At 40.5% G+C, this 24,884-nt stretch overlaps 1 protein-coding gene across 16 annotated transcripts in view; it reads left to right on the top strand.

Annotated features, from left to right (window-relative positions):
* The window catches only part of dlg2 (discs, large homolog 2 (Drosophila)), a 229,376-nt gene that overhangs the window by 125,119 nt on the left and 79,373 nt on the right, over positions 1 to 24,884 (top strand). Inside the window, exon 1 of one of the 16 annotated variants that reach the window (XM_029449090.1) lies at positions 10,800 to 10,939. The exons of the other annotated variants lie outside the window; for them this stretch is intronic. Coding sequence (XP_029304950.1) covers positions 10,856 to 10,939 — 84 coding nt within the window. The 5' untranslated portion in view covers positions 10,800 to 10,855. Of the gene's footprint in view, positions 1 to 10,799; positions 10,940 to 24,884 lie in introns of those variants that run through there. 16 annotated transcript variants of the gene reach the window in all.

The following is a 24,884-nucleotide window of genomic DNA, read 5'->3' on the forward strand; positions in this document are numbered from 1 at the left end:
ATGTTCTAAAGAAATTGGAAATCACAGTTTTTTCTGTACTGACAAGTTTATTTTATACCACCTTTCAAATTGGGAGACAATTGAAAGTGCTTAATGGTAAAGTATACCAGGGTCAGTCTTAGTTGTTCATTATTAGTTCATAAAAACAAAACAAAAAATTCAAATTCAAGTACATATGAAAGTTACTGTTCCCTGTAACAAAAGCATAGATTCAGAACCTAATTTAAATATCTTCCCTGAACTCACTGTTACTGTTAAATTGGCACACAATCTGCATGATCTTTTCTTATATTTTAACATTTAACTGCATGATGTGAGGAAGATAATTAAAGCTGTTTCCACCATTCTTGTGGCAATGCAAATAAAAAGTGTCATGTTCGAGTAGCAAAGCCAAAAGGAGTATTGTAAAATATCTTAAACTGCGTTCACATGATCAGCGGTAGAACCGCTGTGCACTGGCTGTGCCTTTATTTTCCTTTGCAGAGAACCGACTAGGCGGAAGTATTTTCTGTTGTATCATCATAGAAGAAGAGTTTTGTCATCGAAAGGTTGTACAGAAAATTCAAATCATCATATTAAATGCATGAATATGCTTCACACAGCTGATAAAACAGCACTTTTCAGTCTCTTTAATTGGGTCAGAGGAACTGTCTAGACTTCCAGTCATCAAAGAGATTCTTTAAAATGTCTACGCTACTTCTGTAGATAGACTGGTATCAAAAATCTGACTTTGTCACATTTGGAGAGTTCTTGAAAATCTGCACAGGCTCACTACTCTTTTTATTGGAAGGGAAAATATTGAAATTTGAGTCCCAGTACATAATGTTACCATCAAATACTATAAAAGGCCTCAAGAACGTTGTTGTGTCGAGTCTCTGACATCAGATTTATCTCTCAGTGGTATTCTGAGATGAGCGTAAAATAGTTACTCTTTGTTGTCACTGCTGTTGGTGTTCAGAATGCCTTTCTCTTATCTCTTTTTGTTGGCAGTGAGGAAAAGAAAGGGAGTCAGGAAACACAAGGAGTCAAAATGTCACGGAAAGTGTGACTGACCTCTCCTGCTGATGGCCTGTTCACAAGGAGTTCCCATCAAACCTAGAATGAACATTATGATGCGCTGCAAATAACTCTCTGTGAAAGATTCTGTGCTCGCTGTCTACACTCAGACACACTATGGAATCCTCCAAAATTGATATGCTCTTAGTGGGTTTCTGTAAGAGGTCAATTTTGTGCACTTTAGCCATTTTCTCTTAAAATAGTTTTTCTTATTTTTTGCTGATGGAAAAACCGACTGTGAACATGAATTAGAGGTGGTGACAACACTCTAATAATGAATATAAATATGAAGACATAATGAACAGTTCATTTAATGTTGTTGTAAGAGAACATCTTAGAATAAAAGAGGACAGCATTTTAAAGAGGTCAGCTCTTAAACAGAGGAAATGGAAAGCCATTAACAGAAACAACCATTAGTACTTACAGAGTGCTGTCGTAGTTTCTCAAATCATGAGCTGGAGCTTGACTGTAGCCGAAGGCTGGGTCTAAGCATCATGTGGGACATGCTGGATGTTTGCAAACCCTTTTTATTTATCCTGACTTTAAAGGAATTCTTTTTTTTTGTTTTATGAGGCTGGTCATTAGATTTGAGTGCTTGTCTCTGCTGAATTCTAAATTAGGTGTTTTGTACAGCAGAAAAAGCACTTGATTTCAAATTATTTTTATACTTTTAAACTTCAATACGATGTCTTTAAATCATTACAAAGACATTGTTACACATTGACGATTTCCTCATATTAGAAATCCCATAAAAGGTCATGTCAGGGTAATTCTCCTTTGGAAATGTCAGTAAAGCTCTGAAGGATTTTATTTAATCACAGTTCCAATATGAATGTGTTAGAATGGATTTTGACTTTCCCTGTTTCATAATGTACAATAAAACTACTTATGGTCATAATCAGGAACATTTTGAGAAGAAATCCATTGAACTTCTCAAACAATCTGCTATGGAAACGTTTTATCAAATCATTTTCATCGGTGACGTCACCTATTCAACACTTGATTGCTAAAATGCAAGTCTTTCTTTGTTCTTCATCAAACTCCAAACGGCGGCAGGCTTGACTGCAGTGAACTGAGCACTGAAATGCCAGCGCTTTAGTAAAGAGTGCATGCAACTTACTTCAAGCATATGCGCAAGTGTGCTTTATAACAAAATGCATGTTGGATAATGAGACGATGCAGTTAGACAATTGATCACACATGAATGTGAATATCAGTCGATTGAAACTGTGCAGGGAGCCTTGGCAAATGCACCATCCCATGGACCAGCAGGCACTTGTAGTGACACCAATTTAAATGTAAAAGTCAATTTACTTGACACCTCAGAGTCTGTGAAACAAGTTTCATAATGCCCTCCGTGGTTCAGTTAATCAATAGCAAGTAATCAATGAAAGCTGCTATTGACTTGTATTATGGGAAGTGTAGAACCCAGAGTTTGTTTTACCTATACAGTACAGTACTAGTATCTTGGCCTCTTCTACATCAACCTTTGAATGTATATCTAATAAGTCCGCCAATGTTATGGAAGATCAATACTGATTGCATGTAAAGCAAAAATAATTTTCATGATTACGTCTGTGTTGTAGGAAATAGAGATGGTTACAAGTCCTGAGCAGTAGTCTCTCGGCTGATGTAGATCTCTTAAATGGGCAGACTTTGGTTTGCTGGTAAACATCAGCCCCCCTCTTTAAACCCTTTTATACTATATATCATCAAACAACCACTTCATACAAATGACTACATCATCAAACAGATCATACACACTAAAATGCAGGGTATCATTCATAATGTGTAAACTGACATGCAGATACACCATATATGAACTATATTTGATATTTATTGACTTGTGCGTCTATCTGTGTTTGCTTGTCTGTGTTTTAATGTGCGTTTGCCTATGGCACATTATCCAGCAAGTCAAGGTCAATGGTCCGGTTCAATATGTCAATCTTGGTCAGTGGGCAGCTCTGAAAATTTAACTATGTGTGTGTGTGTGTGTGTGTGTGTGTGTGTGTGTGTGTGTGTGTGTGTGTGTGTGTGTGTGTGTGTTTACAGTAAGTATGCTCTATCTCTTTCTGTTGTACATTGGGGTAAAGTATATCAAGTAGGATTTTTGTTGGATTAAAATACTTGATAAGGTTTCTATTTACATGATGTCTGGATGGCAGACTGTTGGACCTGTTGCACTGTGGTGCTGTCTATTCAGTTCACTGTGTAATCTTCCCTGCAGGGATTACATTCACATTTATACTGCCCTTTGTTCAGGCTGCAGGGTTTTGGGTAAAAAAAGAACAATAATATCACTTAGATAATTTCTCTCTCAATTTGTTGATCTTTGGGGTTTTTATCTTCGTATTTTATTCTGTTCTGTAACTGCTTTGTCTTGTCTGTCACTCGTGTCACAACCTGGCTTGAGAGGAGGTGACAAGGAGGGAGAGCACACAATCAAATAACTTTTCTATATGGTTTAATTTAAGTAAAATACACAAAGCATAAGCACAATACAAATAGCAGGCAGCAGGCCAGAGAGAAGAGACAGAGAAGAGCTTGCAGGTCTCTTTATAGCCTGAGCCCAGCCTGCTCAGGTGTGCTGAATCAGTGACGAGGAGATGACGAGGTCTCAGCTCCACCAATCAACCTCCTGAAATACAGGTTAAACACACAACATGGGAAGGACAGGACAGGGCCACCTCTGAGGCCGTCACACTCATAATCACTATAAACGAGCGAAACCTCAGTGAATTTGTCGAGTTTAAAAAAAGATTTGAATTGAATTGTTAAGGAAACTTCTTTTCAATACAAAACATATGTTATGGTGCTGCTCTGTATTTTTTTGTGTGGATTAGTAAAATGTGTGGTGTTAGGAGATGATGTTGAGTTGCATAAGTCAAACAAATATGCGTGGGAGAGGAGAATCGGCTCCACTCTGGCTTAAAGGGTTTCCATTAAGGATGTTTGTGCTGTGCAGCCTGTTTGTTTGTGCGGCCTTGAAAGCTTTATAGTATTGTATTTTATGGTGACGTAGGTTGGTTGTATAAATTGTGGCTTTGAATGTCATTATCCTCCATTAATCAGAAAAAAGATTTCTCACAACAGACCTCACATTATTTTGTACAGGCACCATGTTTTTGTCAGACGATTTGATTTCCTATAAACAGAGTCTTTGCCACTCATGTGTGAGTTTGCACCTTTAATCAGATACGCTGCTGGATTGTTCTATCTTTATAGCTTATGAAAATAATTGAATATTACTACAGTACCATTTGAATCTTATATCTGTTTCAAAGACTTCAGAGTTATTAGTAAGTCTTACATTTCCAGATGCTAGAGTCAAAGAGTAGTGGTATCCTAAAATACTTTTCGTTTTATGATCTTAGCAGTCAATTCAAAAGAGAAATAGTGTGTTAGTGTTAGCTTTGCTTTCCTTATAAATACATGTATATTGGAGGATGCCCTTTTCTGAAGATCGTACCTAAATTCCCTTTTGTCAAAATAACGTGTCCAGATGCAGATACTGTTTTCATGTAAACACACTTTTAATAACAATGTGTATTGTGAATAGCAACTATTGCAAATACAGTTTATAGTTTTCTATCAGCATTGTTTTATTTGTCTCCTTCTTGTTGCTTTTAATACATATAGATGCATATACATCTCAATCCTTGATTTGATTTTCCTCTTCCATTAACTTAAACCTGTATGAATAATGGTCACCAAAGTTTGGTACCTGGAAATATCGACCTCTTGCAAGTGTTTTGGGAGAATGAGAGAATGCAAATGTAGATGGCTGACCTCCATTACAAGGTCAAGAGTGGCTTGACGAGATCGGCCTTATCCCCGCTGAGTTCTTCTCCCCACCCTACAGACCTTTCTTTCATGCACACAAACTCATCTGCACACGTACACACCCGGCGGAAAGTTGTGTTTCCTCCCACACACGAACATAACTTGAGTGCGACCCTGGGGACACCAGGACCTTTAGCTCCAGATGGCCAAAGCCTCCTCCGCCCTGCCTGACAGCCTATCACAATCCTCCACAGTTAGTGGGGAACCAGCCACCCTGGAATAACCAACCTTGACATGCTAAGCTCTCAGTAGCAGACACATAAAAAATAAAAACACTATATCAAACGGAATATAAAGAAATACACAAGTTCCTTTTCCTGTTGTGTGTTCCTTTTACTGCTGCACAAACTGATACTGTGTATGTATTTCACAAGTATTTATTTGTAGAATGTATTAATAAGGTTGAATTTAAATTAAAGAAAATTATTCAAAAACACAAGCCTCCTAAATTCTTGATATTCTTAATATTTTAATTAAGATGACCAAGAATGAATATAACTGGACACATTCAGAACAAATGTGAAAATGTTTTGTTTATGCAGAAATAGGTTAAAATAAGCATTCTATTTCAATAACAATAATGTTCTATAACAAACTTCACACATATGCAATGAAACAACCATTCATTAAAAGATCATTTGCAAGGCAAAACACTTTGTTCTTCATCACCAGGTGTTGTCATAATGCCATGTTTTATATATACAATGTTTGAAGTGAAGACAGCTACTACAACAAGTTATTACAGATTGCCCCCTGACAACCTTTAGGAATTTAATATCTATGACTGACTGACACTCATATATGCCGTGATATCTAGAATGACACAGTATTATAATAAGAAGTATAATGGTAGATCTGATACTAATTGTTCTTTCAGCGACAAAAGTTTAGAGTTTTCTCACAGCCACCACCAGTTTAATCACAAACAACTGAGAATGGCGTCATAATTGAATCTAGACCTTGGTAGTGTAACATTATTGTCCTGGGAGCTCTCTAGTATACCCCACTCTTAGTTGTGTGGAGAAACAATGAATACGTTAAGACAAGTTCTGAGCTGCTAACACCAACACTCTGATTGTCCACTGTCTTTCAAAACAGTTGATGTTGCTTTTTCAGAAAAAGTATCCAGACGAAAAGGTTGAATGGTTCTGTGAGATTTAGACAGAGGAGTGAAAGACATACACAAGATGTGTAAACTGTCAAAAACATCTGCAGTGTTTGTAGACAGAAAGCTGTGTTATAGGACACACCCGTGCAGGATGAGCCAGGCTGAGGCTCTTGGAAGAGAGAAAAACAAAAACACAGCCAAGTCATCCTCCCCACCCAGTAGTTTATCATTGTTCAGCTGTGTGGTGTCATCTTTCCTGGCAATTAGCCTGCAGCACTCCTTCTCTTTAGTGATAGAAGGGCAGCCGTGTCATTATAGAAGGCTGGTCCGGAATGCACTGTCAACACACAGCGCTGTGATGTGGCAGGAACAGGCCTCTTTCTGGTCTTCCTCATGGTTCTGATGCAGAATTATTTGAATACAAAGCAAGTCAACCAATCTATTAGGGAGGTTTGAATTGAAGCCCACAAGTAAAATGTGGAACATCTGGATTCAGAGTTGATAGATGGGAGAGAGAAAGAGGAGGGTGATGCATGGGACAGGACTGTTATCTCATTATGAGGTGTAATGTCAGCACCTGGCTTATTAATGAAACACATCTTTAACTCCTGATATTTGCAACTGTCAGTGTACTGATCCCCTCTCTTAAGGATTGTCTTATTGTACTACTACAGTATAAGATGGTGTCTATTTCTATCTCTTTATTACCTACACCCAAAGCCTTAATTTTTATTTCTAGATTAATTACAGCATAGCTTCAGTGGCTTTGTTTGTAGACTCTGTAGCTAGGCTGTTATGCAATGGATTTACACATTGGGACTAGTGCTATATACCGTATCACAGTATACAACACTTTCAAATTGAGAGTTATCATACTGTGCACATTTACTCATCTACAGTATTGAGCACATTTAGATGAGTGAGTGAGTGAGTGTGTATGTGTGTGTGTGTGTGTTTGTGTGCGAGTTAAATACAGACAGGAGCAGTTTGGCTGCACTGTTGCACACCTACAGTATACGTCTCAGAAAAAGCTCAGAAATTTAATTTAACATGCAGCTAACATGTAAGCTAACATGCTTCAGTTATATAACTTGTTATGTTCTTTAAGAAACATTGTAAGTGATAATAGTGGTAATAATAATAGTGTAATATTGTGATACTATGAAACTGTAATATTTTCTGAGATGGTTGTAGTACCGTGAAAATCTCATACCATTCCATAGTTGGGGCTCCGGTTGTGAAGGAGATACTCGGTGGGAAAACACAACCACAAACAGTGACTGGATGCTTATGTTTTTTCCTATACGTTTCTGATGCTGGTGGAGATTGTTGATAGTGAAAACAATGTTGAGGAAGTTGAAGAAGGCTCCGTTTTCTTCTCCATCTCAGTAACACACATGTAGCAGACAAGACATCTCCACTGTAAACCTTCTGCTTACTATGATTAACACTCAGAACCTAAACACGCTTGATTGCACAGCACCAGTCTCTTATTCAGTAATGAGACATGACGAAATAGAATTAACCTAGATGTAACTCCAGTGACAGTATAAGCAACGTTACATACATGGCCCACTGTCACTCTACATCACTCTATATCACAAAGGGAAATAAAGCTGTTGATCATGATCACGTACGATATTACGTAGTTGCTGCAGATTTGTCGGCTGCACATCCATGATGTGAATTTCCCGTTTCACCACAACCCGCAGGTTATCTTGAGATGTGGTTAGTGTGGAGGTCATTTGAGTTTAGTAAACTAATTGTCTTGTTCAAGAAACCAGTTTGAGATGATTTGAGTCTTTTGACATGGTGCGTTGTCCTGCTGGAAGTAGCCATTATAAGATGGGTATACCGTGTGATAAAGGGATGGACATAGTCAGCAAGAATACTCAGGTAGGCTTTGGCATTTAAACAATGCTCGTACTAAGGGGCCCAACGTATGCCAAGAAAATATCCCACACACCATTACACCACCAGCAGCCTGAACTGTCGATAGAAGGCGGGATGGATCCATGTTGTTCAATTCTGACCCTACAATCTGAATGTTACATCAGAAAAGACTAATAAGACCACTGTTGTAACACTAGTACGCCTCACGTCATTATGTTGGGGTTCTGGTATGTGCAAGTCTGGTTATTAACAAATATTAATGATGATTAATATTAATAAAACTATTAATATTCATAAAACCATAAATAGGGGTTTCTAATAACTGGCACTACAATGAAGTAGTACTTAATTTACATCTCTAGGGGCACCAACTTTGTAACAAAAGTAAAACGATAGCCAGTTAATGTAGTCTCATAAAAATAGTGTCTTAAAATATACTAGACAATGAATTAGGAAATCTGATTAATCATTTTTTTTAATGTTGAAAAGGTTGAAGGATTTCTGAATTATTTGATGATAGAGGTTGGCAGTACTCACTCATGTACAACATTAAACAAACCAGCATGTATATTACAAACAGCATTTATTAATAAAATAATAAATGTCTTAACACGTAAAAATCTAATACTAAACAATCAAAAGGGAATATGTACACAAATGTGACAGTGTGTCTGGGGGGGGGGGGGGGAAGAGAGAGAGAGAGTGTGTGTGGGTGCGTGCGCCTGTTGATAATGCGCTGAAAAGAATGTGTCCGTCTCCAAGTACTCTGCGTATGCGTTCACAAACGTGTGTAGAACAAAGGGGACATATGTGCGGGAGCTTTTAAAATGGCAAGTTTACAGTTATTGTGAGATGGTAACGTGTATGATAATGGTGCCGGGTTAAGAAGATGTTAGTGTGCATGTGACTCTGCAAAATACAAACACATCACCTGGTGAAACAACCTAAAGTTACCCATTAGCTCAATACAACAGAATACACAACACAGTTCAGTGAATAAAAACCAAATCTACACATGGTCATACATTTACAACAGTATAGCAGTTATATGCTTACTTAGCTGTATAAAGTTAATGTACTCTATACTAAATAATATACAATGCCCAGTGGAGGTTCAGTTCAAGAATATAAAGCAGGGGTGTCAAACATGCAGCCCAGGGGCAAAACCGGCCCACCAGAGGGTCCAATCCGGCCCGCGGGATGAGTTTGCAAAGTGTAAAAATTAGTTGTTTGATCATAAAGTAAAGTACTTTATTGTTCAGTTCCAGATAGCTGTGACTAAATGTGTTGTGCCTTTGTAGATACACTGTGATCTGTACATTGTAATGCACATGTGTAAGTGATAAACTGAGGAATATTATTGTTGAAATTGCACCTTTCTTTCTTAAGAAATGTCAGATTGTTCATAATGTTTGGAAAAAGATAGTTCATTAAATTTGAACATTTTCAGAATGTACTTGTACTTTCTTGCACTAAAACGAAGGGAAAAAATTTGGAGTTGTCGTTATTTATATGTTATTATGCTATGATTTTACTTTTCCGGCCCACCTGAGATCAAATTGTGCTGCATGTGGCCCCTGAACTAAAATGAGTTTGACACCCCTGATATAAAGGCTACTTTGCTCCGAGCTGTTAGCTTAGCTGGTGAATCCTTTGAGATGGAAGAAATCAGCATGCTGTTGTCTTTGTTGCCGGTCTAGTCGTTGTGTCTTTGTGCTGTTTCAGCTCGATCAGCTGTATGAAGGAGTCCGGTCGCTCCATTTCTTATCAATGCAGTTAGCTCCTTGCTAACTACTGGTGGCTCCTATTGTAAAGGCTAGCCAGCTGTGGAGAGCCACTGCTACTATACTTGTTTACTTTGGACAGGTGCTTGCGTCCTCTCCCATTAAAGAAAGAGTTCAGTGATTAGAGAGCGGGCTGTGGTGGCGTGCTTTCTGCTGGGCCGATGCCACGGGGAACTAGATGGTCAAAGAGACAGCGAAAGCATGGCTGTGTTTTGGTTTTATCAGCTGAGTGTTCACACCTACATGCGAAAAGTGTGCAATCAGGTTGCAGCAAGTGAGGGAGGGTATTGACACAAAGGATCATGGGAAATTGAGTCCAATCTCCATACTGTGAGGATGCCAACACCAGGCAACGTTTTTGCAATGTTCTACTGTCCAATTTTGGAGAGCCCGTGCCAATTGTGGCCTCCATTTCCTGTTGTCAGCTGACATTAGTGGCACCTGGTGTGGTCTCTGCGTCAAGGTTTCACATGTTGCACGATCAGCTTGGTTTGAACTCCAGCAGTTAATCTTGACAATGTCTACATGCCTAAATGCATTTAGTTGCTTCCAAGTGAATGGCGGAATAGACATGTGCGTTAACAATCAGTTGAACAGAAGTACCTAAGAAAGTAGCCAGGGAGTGTATATTACTGTTCATTCTGTATATAGCTACTCTATACATTACTTTGAGCTTTTTGCACTTTAGGTTAGAACTGCATTTCATTTAATCTCAGTACCTGTACTGTGCAATGACAAAAAAGATGAATCTAATCTTTGCTGTTTATTGTTAGCTTCAGGACGATGAGTTGCCACTGGCGTAGGTATTGTGAGCTCAGATCATTATGCACTACTTTCCACCCCCACCTCTGGAAACTGTGAGCCTGTGATAACCTAGGTTTCTATTCATACTGAAGATGTTTCCACGTGGAAAGCGGTGGTCCCTCCTCCCATTCTCTCTCTCTCCCTCCCTCCCCTTGCTTTTGTGGCTGACGGAGTCCTGACTTTGCTGTGTAGACGCTCCCCCTCCCTCAGCATCATCCTGTCTTTTCTCCCTCCCTCCCTCTCTTTTTTTGCTCTCGCCTGTGCGCTACAGTCCGCTGATAAGAAGCACTCAGTCCAGATGGGCAGCAGCTAGAGCCGTTTGGGCTGTCACCGCAGACCAAAGGACATTATTATTTCACGTGTCGCTATGTTTGCCTCTATTTGGTATGCTAAGAAGCTAGGGAAACGACTTGTACAGAACAGCCGGAAAGCTAAAATGCTGAAAGACAAGGTAGGTTCACCGCTGTGAGTGCTTTATTGATTTACTCTGTGTTGACAAAACAGGTACAAAATTTCATTGCAGATCTGTTGAGCTCAGCTTCAAACATTAACACATCCTTTAATATAGTCATTTTCATGAAAGGCGTTGCTTTTTATTCAAGATTTACATAGTGCTTCAGTGCTACTTCAGTGCTACTTCAATTCACCTGTTGATTAATAGTGTTGTTGACGTTTGTGTTAGTGATTTGACTTTGATGGTGAATTACTTGACTTTGCTCAATTGCGTCCTTTCTGACTCATTTCAGGGGAAATATGAGCAATGAGGGGCACATAACCTGCTGCCTGGAAAGCCAAATGTTGTATTTTGATCCTGCCTATCTACAGGGGAACTCAGAAACTCACTCTATCTCAACTCATTAAGCAGCAGCAGATTCGCCTAAGTCACTCATTCATCCTGTCCCTGAGCATCGGCATATTTTAAGTAATTTGCCTCCAACACAGCCAAGTTTTGACATTGCAGAGAAAATTCTACCGCTGGAGTCATCTGATAGATTAACCTGACTGCAAATTTACTATACTGACAGGACAGTTAACTTTTCTTGGTTGCCTATAGATACCTCAAAAGAGTGTGATGTGTATTGCTACAAATACTGATGTGTTTGAATGTAAAATGAAAACACTTTATCAGACTTTTGCTCTACTCGGGCAGGGCCTAAGGCTTGCGACGATGATCAGTCCAGAGCAGGCAACACTTTCGTATTTTGGGTTTGTTGTGCTGCAGAGCCTCTAGGAGCTGCTGGTGGGGCTTTAGACTGTGTGACAAGCATGCAGTGGCATTCAGGTATCAACAGGAGAGGGATGTATATTTATATTTATATAGAGCCTGATGGCAGGGCTGCCATACAAGGTGCCAAACTGCTCTTCATCTACTCTAAAGTTGCTTAACACTTGAACCGCCAAGGGGGTCATTTTTACCCCCCTGCGTTTTCAAATACATGTAACTCAGTTAAAATAAAACCCCTACATCTCTCACTTTGTGACTTCAGAGAGAGAGAAAGAAAGAGAGAGACAGAGAGAGAGAGAGAGAGCGAGAGAGAGCGAGAGAGACAGAGAGATATTTTGATTTTTGACATCAGCTTTATTTGCCGCTCTTCATCTTTTACACAATGTACAAAATCCCCACAATAAGTCATATAAAACACATTTTTCATGAATAAATAAAATAAATAAACTGATTACATGTTGTTCCTCTGTTACAGAGCAGAGCACCTTCTCACCACCCCAAACCTGCTGGATTGTGTCCAGATCTCCTGCTGTTTTATAAAAACTAAAATCAATCAGCAGTCTGGACTTCATCATAATAATAATAATAATTATAATAATACATTATACTTGTGTAGGGCTTTTCTAATAACTCAAAGACGATTAACAGAGTGAGTAATACAAAAATAAATAAATATATAAACAAACATGTTCAACATTAAGGCCTTTCTCCACCTTCCTCCTCCGGCTAAATTACACCGCCATCTTGGCCTGCCCTAAAAGAAAGTTTAAATGCCGGCACTTGTGTTTTTGTTGACGAGTAAATCTAAAACCCAAAATAAAAACCTGCTTGGTAAAAACTTCTGCACATTTGGTAAAAACAGATTTCAAAAACAGAAACAATGACATTTGTTTCCACTGCTGCATTAAGGATACCTACAAAAGAGTTCACTGCAATGATGACATGGAGGACCCTCCAGTGTGTATCTGCGTGTCTCGTGGAGAGAGGAGGGTTATAAAGGGACCTCCACGCAGGTCTGGATCCAGTACCCAGACCCAGGTAGCTCCTCCATGGAGTGTCAGTCCTTTGGCTCAGTTTGTTTCTGTTCAGTGTTTATACCATGATTTGGTAGAGGGTTTTCCCTGAGGGTGTGCAGGCTCCAACAGAGGACAAGAACACTGTGTGCTGTCAAAGAAAGATTTAAAAGCTGGCATTCTTGTCCTGTGAGGTTTTTCTTCCAGCGATCCAAAACTTTCCCTGTAATCCTTGTAGACCTTAGTCCCATGCAAGTCGTCAGTCCAGTGTGGTCATCCAGCCCAGGTCCGGTCAGCTCCACCACCTGCGCCAGAGTGTAGACCCCCGCAGTCTCCAGCTGTCTGTACAGAGCTGCTCCTCCCAGACAGGACGAGCTCCTCTAGTAGTGCAGGGAGTTCACTGCTCCTATCTCTGTCTCCTCAGCATGTTCCACACGATAAAAACATGATGATGTGCTCATGTTATGTGTGTTCATTAAAAACAAATTAAAATCCAGTCCCAGGCCATTCAAACGCTGCAGAATGCAGCAGGACAAGGGTCTCCAAAGAGTGTCCTTTGGTCCAGTCAACAGTCTCTGAAGAAACTGGAGGCGGAAACCAGGCCATGTCCCCCCTACTCCTTATAGGACACTCTGTGGGACCCAGGGCAGTTTGTCCCAAAATAAATCAATTGAAACCCTTTGAATTTAGGATAGGAGCGAAGCCGGTACCAGCTGGTACCACAGGGCGGATGAGACAAGGTTATTTAAAATCAAGGTATGGCCTTTGTAAGACATTTTTGGTAACAGCCATTTCCAGTTTCTTCTTTTTTATGTCTCATCTCGCAAAAAGAACACAAGGTATTTTAGATCTCCTTTTTTTCATGTCAATGCAGCCTGAGCCGATCCCCCAGCCCACCATCACAGCCTTGCTCTTTTCCCAGTTTAATGTAGCAGAAGAGCTAAAACCAAAGTCTTTCAAACTGTCAGTTGAAATGTCAATACCTCTTTGTGTGTTTCCTACAACAATCAAATAATCTGCATAAACTGACAATCAATTTAAAATACATACTGCATTGAGGGAAACATACACCATTCAAACGTTTCCTAAGTTTGTGGAGCAGAGGCTCGATGGCTAAAGAATATAACATGCCAGAGAGAGCATCCCTGTCTCCCCCCCTCTCAATGCTAAAAGGAGCACTAAGCCCGCCATTTATTTTCAGAACACTCTCAATATCACTATACAGAACCCGGATCTTAGCTATAAAACTTGAACCCAAAAGCGTCTAAAATTTGGTATTTGTGTTCAACCCTGTCAAAAGCTTTTATTTGATCTATGGAAATAAAACCAGTTACTATAGTCAATGAACTAGAGAGGTCCAAAACATCCAGAATTAGAGGGACATTGTCACTGATGAGCCTACCGGGAAAACAGTAGGTCTGCTCAGGGTGAATGACGGACCCCACCACCTCTCTTAATCTCAGGGCCAGAGCCTTGGACAGGATTTTATCATCCGTACACAGCAGGGAAACTGGCTTCTAGTTTCCCTGTTGTTCTAGTCAGCTGCTGTAGGTCTCCCTTCTTAGGCAACAGGGTGATGACGGCCCTCCTACAGCTCAGAGGTAGTCTTCCAGTCTGGAGACTATCATTTGTCCTATCGTAGACCAAAAAGACTCACAGGAAGGCCATCCATCCACGGAGCTCTGCCGTTCTGAGTTTTCCTCAGGTCTGACCTGAGGGAGAGCACCGATGAAGCTGCTGTGCACCTCTGGATTTTCTGACCACTCACTCTTAAAGAGGTCTCTGTAGAAACCGGCAGCCAACTTCCTGATCTCAACTTTCAAAGCCACTACCCGTTCATAACAAATGAATGATCTTCTTTTGTCCACCCAAAGAAGAATCGAGAAGGTGACATGTTCATGAAGCGTGACCTGACCAGCAGGTTGACTGTTGACTCTTTGGATTCGAGGGAGTCTAAATGCCCTCAATCCCCTGTAGAAGCTGCTAAATTTTCTGTATTTCTTCTACCTATCTTTCTAAATCCTTCAAAGACCGGTCTCAGTCTGTAGTGGCATCGTCAGTAAACTGTTGGCAAAGTTGTTTAATTTGGGTTTTCCCAAAATCCCAACACTTCTGGATGCAGGTAAAGGCAGGTCTGCTCTCTCTGTGGGAACACCAAACATATTTAAAAGCAGTTCTAAAAACCTGGTCATTTAAAAGGGCAGTGTTAAAATGTTCTTTAAACAAACATTTTGGTTGGAAACACAAGATGGAGCAGGAGACTAGACCATGATTAGAAAAACCCACAGGCTGAATAAAACACCTTTTTAAAAACATTTAAATGGTGTTTTAAACCATTGTCCAGTCTGGCCAGAAATAAAAGGTTGTCCCTTGAATGACTCCAGATGTACTGTCTGTGATTACTGTTTAAAACCCTCCAAACATCCTGCCACATGAAACAGGGTGGGGTTCTTGATGATTCCTGTCTAGGTTTGGATCTTCAGCGCAGTTAAAATCTCCCCCTAAAAACCTATTACAGGCTCCAACAGTATCACATAAAATGTTTAAAAACACCACCCTATCCACCCCATCAGTGGGCGAGTAGTTCAATGTTCAAAAACACAAGCTTTACATTTTCATATTCTGCTTTGACCTTTGGTAAAACACCTGGAATGATTTCCTCCACCTCAAAAGAAAATGGTAAAAAAAACTATAAATATAAATAAAATCCCCACTTGTCCACTGCAGCTGGACTTGTGGCTTAAAATAACCTCCCTGTTAAAAGCCTTCTTCCAGTCACTTTCATTATCTTCTGTGTTGTGGGTTTCCTGTTCAAACATTATGTCTATCTTTTTAATCTCCATGAGTTTAAAAAGATCAGCCCTGGCTGCATTCAAGTTAAAATGCTGATATTAAAATCACAAATGGATAAAAAAGAGACAACAGTAAAAAAAAAATACAGGTCAGTAAAAAAGAGATCTTTTTAAAAATCATATTCAATGATTTGGGCTTTCACTCTCACTATCAGTTTCCTCAGTCAGTTATATTTCTTGGACTGACAGCACACCCTCAAATGTACTTGTATTCTTTGTCAGAGGTCTGGCTGACTCAATGAACACTCTGAGATCAGGGAAGTAACGGCCTACTGCTGGGGCTCCTTTAGTGACCTCCAGAAACATCTTGATGTCAGCTGGAGAATAGAGGTTTTGCTTCTCCTCCTGAGTCAGAGGGAAGTCACTCTCTGACTCAGCTGACACTCTGGTTGCACAGGAACCGGAGCCCGGGTGGGGCACTGGAACTGCCACGAGTGGACCCCCAGCCCACAGTCGCAGCAGCAGGCTCCAACCTTCCCTGGACAGGAGCGGATCATGTGACCCTCAGCTTCACATTTTCAGTTGAAAGAAAGACAGATTCACATCACTTTTGTTGTCTTTTAGGATCATATAAACATTCTGTGACACACAAGATGTTTTAGTTTAGGAGACTCGTAGCCTAAAGAAACCATTTTTATCTGTGAGACGGGCTGTCCATAGCGAGACAGCTCTTTAACCAACAACTCGTTTTTAATAAATAGGGGGGCATTAGAAATCTGTCCTAATACTGACGTACCCCACCACAACTCCCACCTGCATCCCTGCCTCCGCCCAAGGACACTTGAACATGCAACATCAAACTGCCAATTTTCTCTCTACCTCCTTAGCCATATCAACCAAAACCAGTTCTCCCAGTTGTTGTTTTTCAGCTAAATGAGGAATAGCTCTGGCTACGAGCCCAGGTTTTGACCTTTACTCAATCTGGGGGCCTCTGGTTCCTTCCGTGTGTCTTTTGTCACACTTTGAAGCACTCACACCACTTTTGCCATCACAAGTGTGACCTCACAACTTCCACTGTGCTCTTAATTGCAGCATTAATCATACTGATTATACTCTAGCTACGTACCCAATCTGTGACCCCTGCAGTGTGTGAGCCAAGGCCACAATCACATAAACAAAAAAAAGTGTGCTGCTTAGCAATGAATGTGTGTGTGTGTGTGTGTGTGTGTGTGTGTGTGTGTGTGTGTGTGTGTGTGTGTGTGTGTGTGTGTGTGTGTGTGTGTGTGTACAGAGTATAGAACTGCTTTGTTTCATCTAATGGTTAATTCTTTCCTTTCAGAGTAGCCTATTCCATTAAACTTCTCCAACATTGTGACATAACCGTACAGCAGGTTAATTCCTTCCTCATGTGGTGGTAATATTATAAGCAATTATAATACTTGATCCATTTTTTTTATTGTGTGTATTAGTTTATGGACACTTGAGAAATATTGGAGGTGTGAGAACTATTTGGTATACTCTGGCAAATGAAGAGGTGCATAATGTCTCCTATCTGTCTGCATGGCAGTCAGTAATTAAGTAATTGAAGTGCTGATTGGACTGGAAAGTGATGGAGCTGTGGGGGTATGTGCATGTGAGTGTACAAATGAGTGCATCTCTGTCATGCTTAAACCAGGGACAGAGACATGTGATATTGGATTTACCTCAGCACAGCTGGGAAGCAACTAATTAGAGTGCGTCATGTGTGATATTTGAAACCAACCGATTTCTGTCTTTATTGGTAAGCTCAAAGATTTCACATTGGATATCTGTTACGAATTGTCTCTACATAAAGTAGCACAGAATAATTCAGTTTGGCTTGTCTTAGTTTTAAAGAAATTCTATTGATTTGCTGTCTTTGAAATGCCTTTCCAAAAACTGTTAAGGGAATTGTTCCTCCCTTTGAAGAAGACACAAATCTAATTGTTTGATACCTCAGAGAAGGACTCTCAAGGCCTCTACACACTGGGGACATGAAACACGAAAATGCATAAATCGCCTGTGAATGTTATATGTATGTCTAGTTCTTGCAAATTAATTGAAAAAGTGCCCCCGGTGTGTAAAGGCCTTAAGTCTGAAAACAATATAGATCTAAAGCCCTGATATTGAATGTCAAGTTCAAACTATTGAATGAAACAGAAGATACTGTATGTCTATAAACACCAGTTGTGTTGAAGTCACTTTCAGTATGAGTAGAATTGTTGCTTGTTTGGTTCTCTGTACTGTGTCAGTAATATTTCCATTCTTTTATTTAAAGCCAAACCATATTATTTGGTTGCGATTAAAACAATCACCTCAACTGTAGCAGAACAAAGTCTGATATCAAATTGAAAAATAACTATTTTTAATTATTGTATCTGCACTATCCATGCTGAATCTAAATGTACCCATTTGTCAACTCCTCACAGAAAAATACCTCTTTTAAAGATCCTTATTTCCACTGCAGACTATTACTTTTGTATTTAAGTTTACAATAAGGGTAACCAAAGAAAGTTATTCATTTTAAAGTTTATCTCAGAATATGTTTATAAACAATTGGAACTCAACTTTAATTGTAGAGAAACCTTAAAGAGTGGTTCATAATAAGTCAAGTTACCACGTAGCAAGATGGCCATGCAGGCTTGCTGTGTGATTTTCTAGATTCGTCCTTACAATGTATTTTTGTATTATTATGTCAGTGGTGGGCCGTCAAGGCCAGCAAGGCCTTCTCTGCTGGCCTAAACATAATCAGAATATAAATTTAATTTTGATATATTTTTTCCACAAATATGTATTAAATTATTCCCCATAGTCTATTCTCTTAATTTCATAGCTTTCCTCTTGGTTGCGCTGCTTCCAGCCTCAGATTGAGATGTGGAGGGCTGGCCTTTATGTTAGAGCTTTTATCCAATCATATTTCAGCCATAATGTGTTGCCAGGGTCCAAGAGATCTGCCCTTAGGCCTTCAGAATCAACAGTGCGGGTGCCTGTAGCTTAAAGTTAACGGAAACAAAACTGTGGCGTTAACCAATCAGATTTCGAGTTGGCGACACCGGGGCCAGCTAGCAGGCGTACGATAACGTCAGAACGTGCATGTCTTTTGATTGGATATGCACTATTGAGAGGCAGAGCTAGCAAACTGAATTTGAACGAGCTAATTTAGATTTCTACAAGCTGTTTTTTTTCAACCCACAATGGCTGAAGGAGGACAAGAGATCGATTTGGTCGCAGATATAATTACGCCATTTTCAAGACGAACTTTTCAAGAAAAGCTAGACATTGTGAGAAGAGAACGGCCAACCCCGACACTAGCGAGCCTATCACAGGTTTTGCCCGCCACTTTCAAATCACTAACTACGAGCGGTACCTCTGGCTCACAGCCTCTGAGAGGCACTGCACATTGTACTGCTGGGAATGCCTGCTATTTACAACTGATCGAGGCAAGGCAGCAACGAGACACCAAAGCACGGCTGGGCACTTAAAAGCAACGGTGCTTTTAAAAACCTTTGGGACACCCGAGTGGATCTACAGCTCAACGAACAAGGGCGCAGGGAAACAGAGCTCCACAACGAAAGTTTGAACAAAAATAGGGAAATGCGGATTTATTCATTATAAATGCTTCGGAAATATTAATATAACTCTGTTGTACTTGACTATGTTAAGGTGATGCAACGCCCGGTTATACTGCATTTCTGTCTAAATGTATAGTTTCTAGAGTCATGGCGTCATAATGATAGTATTAAGAGGTGGAATAATTCAGGTAGTACTGTGTAGGACATCACTTAAGGCCTAGGTAGGAAATGCACAGCCTGTCACTGATTTCTGTACATGATAATGATGAGGCTCAGTTGGAAGCTGTTTCACAGCTATTCAGAGTACATTTATTATGTAGTGCTAGTATTTTGGTAACAAAAGGGCAATGCAATGGCAAAAAAAAAAATAGAATTGGAGGGCTATATCTAAAATTGGACTACAGATATCAGGTTATGTTCTGGTCAGTGAGATGAGCAAAGCAGAGGTCGGGAATGAGTCACCGGCTGACATGAAGCAAAGGATGAGTTTATATAGCATCAAATTACATCACAGCTACTGTCTGTGTTTAAAGCTGTTTCTGGATCAAAACTGGAGCCAAATGATTATATATCTCGTAAATATAAAGATGCTTACTTGTTTTTAGATAATCTAACCTCAAAGACAAATGTGACATGCAGTAGGCCACGTGTGTTTGTTCAAGCTTATTGTATACTACAGTAAATGTAACTGTCTTCACGTTTTCCCTGTTTAAGTATTCAGGTTGCACTTTAATTTTGGTTCCTACCTTTAAGGTACAAGTTCATAGAGGCGGAGCTAATCTGCGGTGTTCGTGTAACACGGTTTATTTAATCGATGCACTTGGTGATTGCGGCTCCAGAGCGATGCAGCACAGCGTGAGCTTGCGATCTCTTCAAATATAAAGTTAAATAAATGTAGTTTAAGACATCAGCCCCTCTAAATGACAAGCAGCCTACAAGGTATGTTTGTATAATGTTTGGGCAACTGCGTTGGAGTTGAATGTTATGTATATGAATTCTACATGCCACGTGCTACATGATTGTATGTGTTAGCTTGTGCTATGTGCTAAGTGTTAGATGTGTGTCTTTTGTGTGATTTAGCGGCATCGATATATTGTTCACTTCTATGTTTTCTGTTTTAACCCAGTTCTCACGGGTTGACTAGGATGTTAAGGATGAAAATAAAACCCCGTAATTTAAAACATGACCTCGGCCTCGTGTTCATAACTGGAGGGAGCTACAGTAAACACATACTATAGTATACAATAAGTACCCCCCAAACTCATGTGTACTGAGGTTTGAGCTACATGTATTCTGGAGTCAATGGAGTCAGTGTGGCATCCTCATGGCCTGTTGTCAGTTGCTGTAAATGTCTATGTATGTCTTTCCCTTTCACTTAATCATTGTGTCACAGGGTGAGTGAGAGCCATTGAGGAGTACCTGGCACTCCACTTCAAATAGTAACTTGCTCTCCAAACACCCCAAATGAATCTGTCTCTACAGCTGTCCACAGTAAACTCTGCTTTATTTCAAAGGATTTAGCTGGAATCACAGCAACCCCCACAGCTGTTGAATGGCTGTCTGCTGCCAGAGATAACTGAGCCCACAGAAATAAACCAACACAATTGTGCTTAATTCGACAGGGGCTGGTTTGTATAGTTCTGGAGTGGCAGAGATGTAATAAAAATATTTTATATTTTTTACAGCAAAAAGTCCTTGAAGGTTCCACAAGCCAAAACTGAAACTTGCAAAAAGAAAATAACAGGTCTTAATGTATGATGAGCACTTGAAGGCAGCATATGCTTCATTTTTAGTGGTGAGAGTGGAAAGCTGCTGTATCCAAACACTAAAGTATGCTTATTCTTTGAGCAGCCAGTGTAATCTACTGAAAAAGGCTCTTTGAGTAAACAAATTTGAGATTGCCTGTTCAGCATGGCAACATCTAATCTATGAACATAAATTGGAACGCTTGTAGCCTGAATTGAACCGTTTTGAGGGCAGAGTGAGCTTGATTTGTAGCAGCTATGCCTCAGTGTGAATGGTATGGGCCATGTTTAAATAGGTTTCACTATCAGCATCACCTGACTGACAGCTGTTTCCAATAGCTTCTTCAAACACACTCACCCTCCCATTACCATGAACCACTCTATTCCTTTCTAGTCTTTGTTAGCTGTTGTTGCCGCTGTCGTTTCAAACTGGATTTTTCACAGAAACCTGAAACAAAGCATCTATTTTCTTAGTCCTTTCTTGTCTTTCTTATTGAGTATAAATAACAACCAATCAGACTATATTGAAATATTGTAAAAGAAAAATGGGTCATGCACAGCTTCGTACCAAATTAATAAGTTTTTTTATTTTAAATATTGTTTTTTTTTATCCTTCAAAAATTACAAATATTTGCTGGTTGTTGCTTCACAAATTCTACTTATACACTTCATATTTGTCTGTTTCATACTTCTGGTTAATGACTTTTGACATATTAGAGACCACATATGTTTTCTCTCCTCTTCTGCTTCTCTCTTCAATTTACATTATTATGGATTAACTTGCTCAGTTCCCAATCTGTCTCTGTGTGTGTCTCTCTCTCTGTCTCTCTCTCTCTCTCTCTCTCTCTCTCTCTCTCTCTCTCTCTCTCTCTCTCTCTCTCTCTCTCTCTCTCTCTCTCTCTCTCTCTCTCTCTCTCTCTCTCTCTCTCTCTCTCTCTCTCTCTCTCTCTCTCTCTCTCTCTCTCTCTCTCAGTGCATGCTGGGAGTTTGTGTCTGAGTGAGACGCTGAGAGTCTACCACTTATCCAGGGTTTGGTCGCGGGGGCAGCAGCTCCAGTATATAGCTTTACATGATACTTAACCTCCCAAGGGGTGTGGGAATTTACCCGAAAATACCTGCAAACAACATACCCAAAGTAAATTGAAAGCTGCTCTTCAACCATTTGCACCAGCTGCATGATTTTGGTCTCATTCAAAACATTGAAGAATCACTCCAAGTGGAGAGTCACGTGATCAGCTGGACAAGATGGCAGCATAGACTGAACCGCATTAACCCAGTGTTACTAATTCTGTTAATTTATACCGTTGAGACAACTTATTTTTAAATATTTTAGCCAATGTGAGTATCTGATCGAAGGCAATGTCTAGACCGAGCAAAAAGTTGTTGCGTAAGAATGGTTCCGAAACAAGGGGACAGTCTGACATGGAGGCGTTAGCCGACGCGGTGCTGGAGAAGCAACAAAGCTACTTGGACTCGCGCTTCAACAGATAGGGAAGGAAACGGAGGGAAAATTAGCTGCTATCCAAACAGACTTGGTGGCACTAACTGAAAGCATCGGCACCGTAAAGTCAAATCAAATCAAATCAAATCAAATTTATTTGTATAGCCCAATATCACAAATTATACATTTGTCTCAGTGTGCTTTACAGACTGTACAGGTTACGACACCCTCTGTCCTTAGACCCTCGCATCGCACAAGGAAAAACATCCTAAAAGAAACCCCAAAATTAAAGGGGGAAAAATGGAAGAAACCTCAGGGAGAGCAACTGAGGAGGGATCCCTCTCCCAGGACGGACAGACGTGCAATAGATGTCGTGTGTACAGGATAAACAACATAGTACAAATACAACATTTGACAGAAATTATGTTGTGTTGGAAAAAAAAATATATAAAGTATGGATGAATCCAGGAAAATGTCCCGGTGTCCAGCAGGACCAGGTCAGCAGGCGCTGTCACGATTCATGATCCTGACGTAAACTTTATCAGTGGCAACCTGCCACATGAGAGACAGACACTCCGGGGATGATACCCCGGATGGTGAGTTAGTAACATACATTTACATAAATGCATACAGATAGAGAGGGAGAAGAAGAGAGGGAGGGGAGGAGAGAGGAAGAGAAGGAAGAGAGCAGGGAGGTGTCCCCCGGCAGTCTAAGCCTATAGCAGCATAACTAGGGGTTGATCCAGGGCAAACCTGAGCCAGCCCTAACTATAAGCTTTATCAAAAAGGAAAGTCTTTAGCCTACTCTTAAATGTGGAGAGTGTGTCTGCCTCCCGGCTCCCATTGTACTCTTAGAGACTCTAGGAACCACAAGTAACCCTGCAGTCTGGGAGCGTAATGCTCTAGTTGGTTTATAAGGTACTATGAGATCTTTAAGATATGCTGGAGCCTGACCATTAATTTATTTGTAAGTCAGGAGAAGGATTTTGAATTCTATTCTGGCGGAGATGTGCAAGATACGGGGTGATGTGGGGAACAATTCGGAGATGCTAGCCACCCACGAGGCTACGCTGAACTTGATGCAACTTAAGCTAGCGGACATGGAGGACCGTAGCAGAAGTTGCAACGTCTGGATAACTGGGCTGGCAGAAGGTCTGGAAGGGTCTAACGCCATCCAATTTCTGACACACTCTCTTCCGAAGTGGTCCCCCTCCTTAGATAATCTACAGAGCGAGTTAATGCTAGCTCATCGTATCTACAGCGACAACAGGAAGAAGCAGGATGGCGCCAACTGCACTTTGATTTTCAACGTTCTCCATTACACCTCCCGCCATGACTTCCTCCGTGCCGCGAAGAAAGCTCCGCTCACCATTGATGGACGGAGGATTCGCTTCTCCCCTGACTACAGCAGCTACACTGTTAAGCGCCGCCAGGCTTTCTCCCGAGCCATGGATGCAGCCCGGGCCAAAGGTGTTGAATTCTTCCTCCTTTACCCCGCGGCACTGAAAGTCAAAGATGCTGGTCAAGTTAAGACGTTTCAGTCCCCAGGACATGCCGAAGACTTCATCATCTCCCTCCCGGCAGTGCAGGCTGCGGAGGGGGAACCTGTGCGCTCTTCTGACGGTGAATAGCGGCTCTTTGGATCGTGTTAAACTACATGGCCTCACTGTTTTGGACTAAATGCATTATTGGATTATTTCTGCAGGCTATTTGTATTTATTTTTGTCTGACGCTAGACTCGTCTGGAGACGGATTTTTGTTCATCAGTCTAACTTGGGAGCCTACTGCCTGATTTGTGGATCCCATACCACGTAATATACTCTGGACTTTAAACTAACACAGCCGGTTTGTTTTCTATTTGTTTTGATCTATATCATGGCGGATCAATATAGGAATATCCGTTTAATTTACTGTTTAGTTATTTTAAGTTTCGTTTTTGTTAATTATTCTTCCTTATCTTGTTTTGTTACCGGGGGAATTCATGGGAACTTGTCGTGTCTTTGTCACGTTATGGGAAACGCTCACATGGTCTCGGATTGTTTATTTGGGGAGAGGCTTCATTTTATTTTGGTCTCGTTTACAAGTTCAGTGAATATGGTTGTTTGCCATCTGACATTCCACTCAGTTTATTGTTGACAGCTTCCAGAGCAGTGCAGCCCGATGGGTGATTTATCTGTTCTTGTGTGGAACTGCGATAGGGTTGAATGCGCCTCACAAGCTAACTAGTGTTTTGACTATGTTACATCGCCGTAAAATTAATCAGGTTTTCCTACAAGAGACGCATCTGCTGAGTAAAGATTCCGGGCGTATTGCCAATAAATTCTATCACACTATTGCATCCTCTTCAGCTAACTCCAAAACCAAAGGAGTAGCCATTGTATCTAGACGTAACTTGAGCGTTAAGGTGCTGGACATATGGGCAGACACTGCAGGGAGGATAACGATAACCAGGGTGGAAATTTGTGGGAGAAAGGTGGCTCTTGTCTCTGTTTATGCCCCAAATACATTTGATACAGATTTTTATGTTAACACAAGAAATGCTAGAATTAACCGAGTATGCTATCATGGTGGGAGCGGACATGAACGCACT

This window comes from Cottoperca gobio, chromosome 14 (genome assembly GCF_900634415.1).
Source record: "Cottoperca gobio chromosome 14, fCotGob3.1, whole genome shotgun sequence".
Taxonomy (NCBI): Eukaryota; Metazoa; Chordata; class Actinopteri; order Perciformes; family Bovichtidae; genus Cottoperca; species Cottoperca gobio.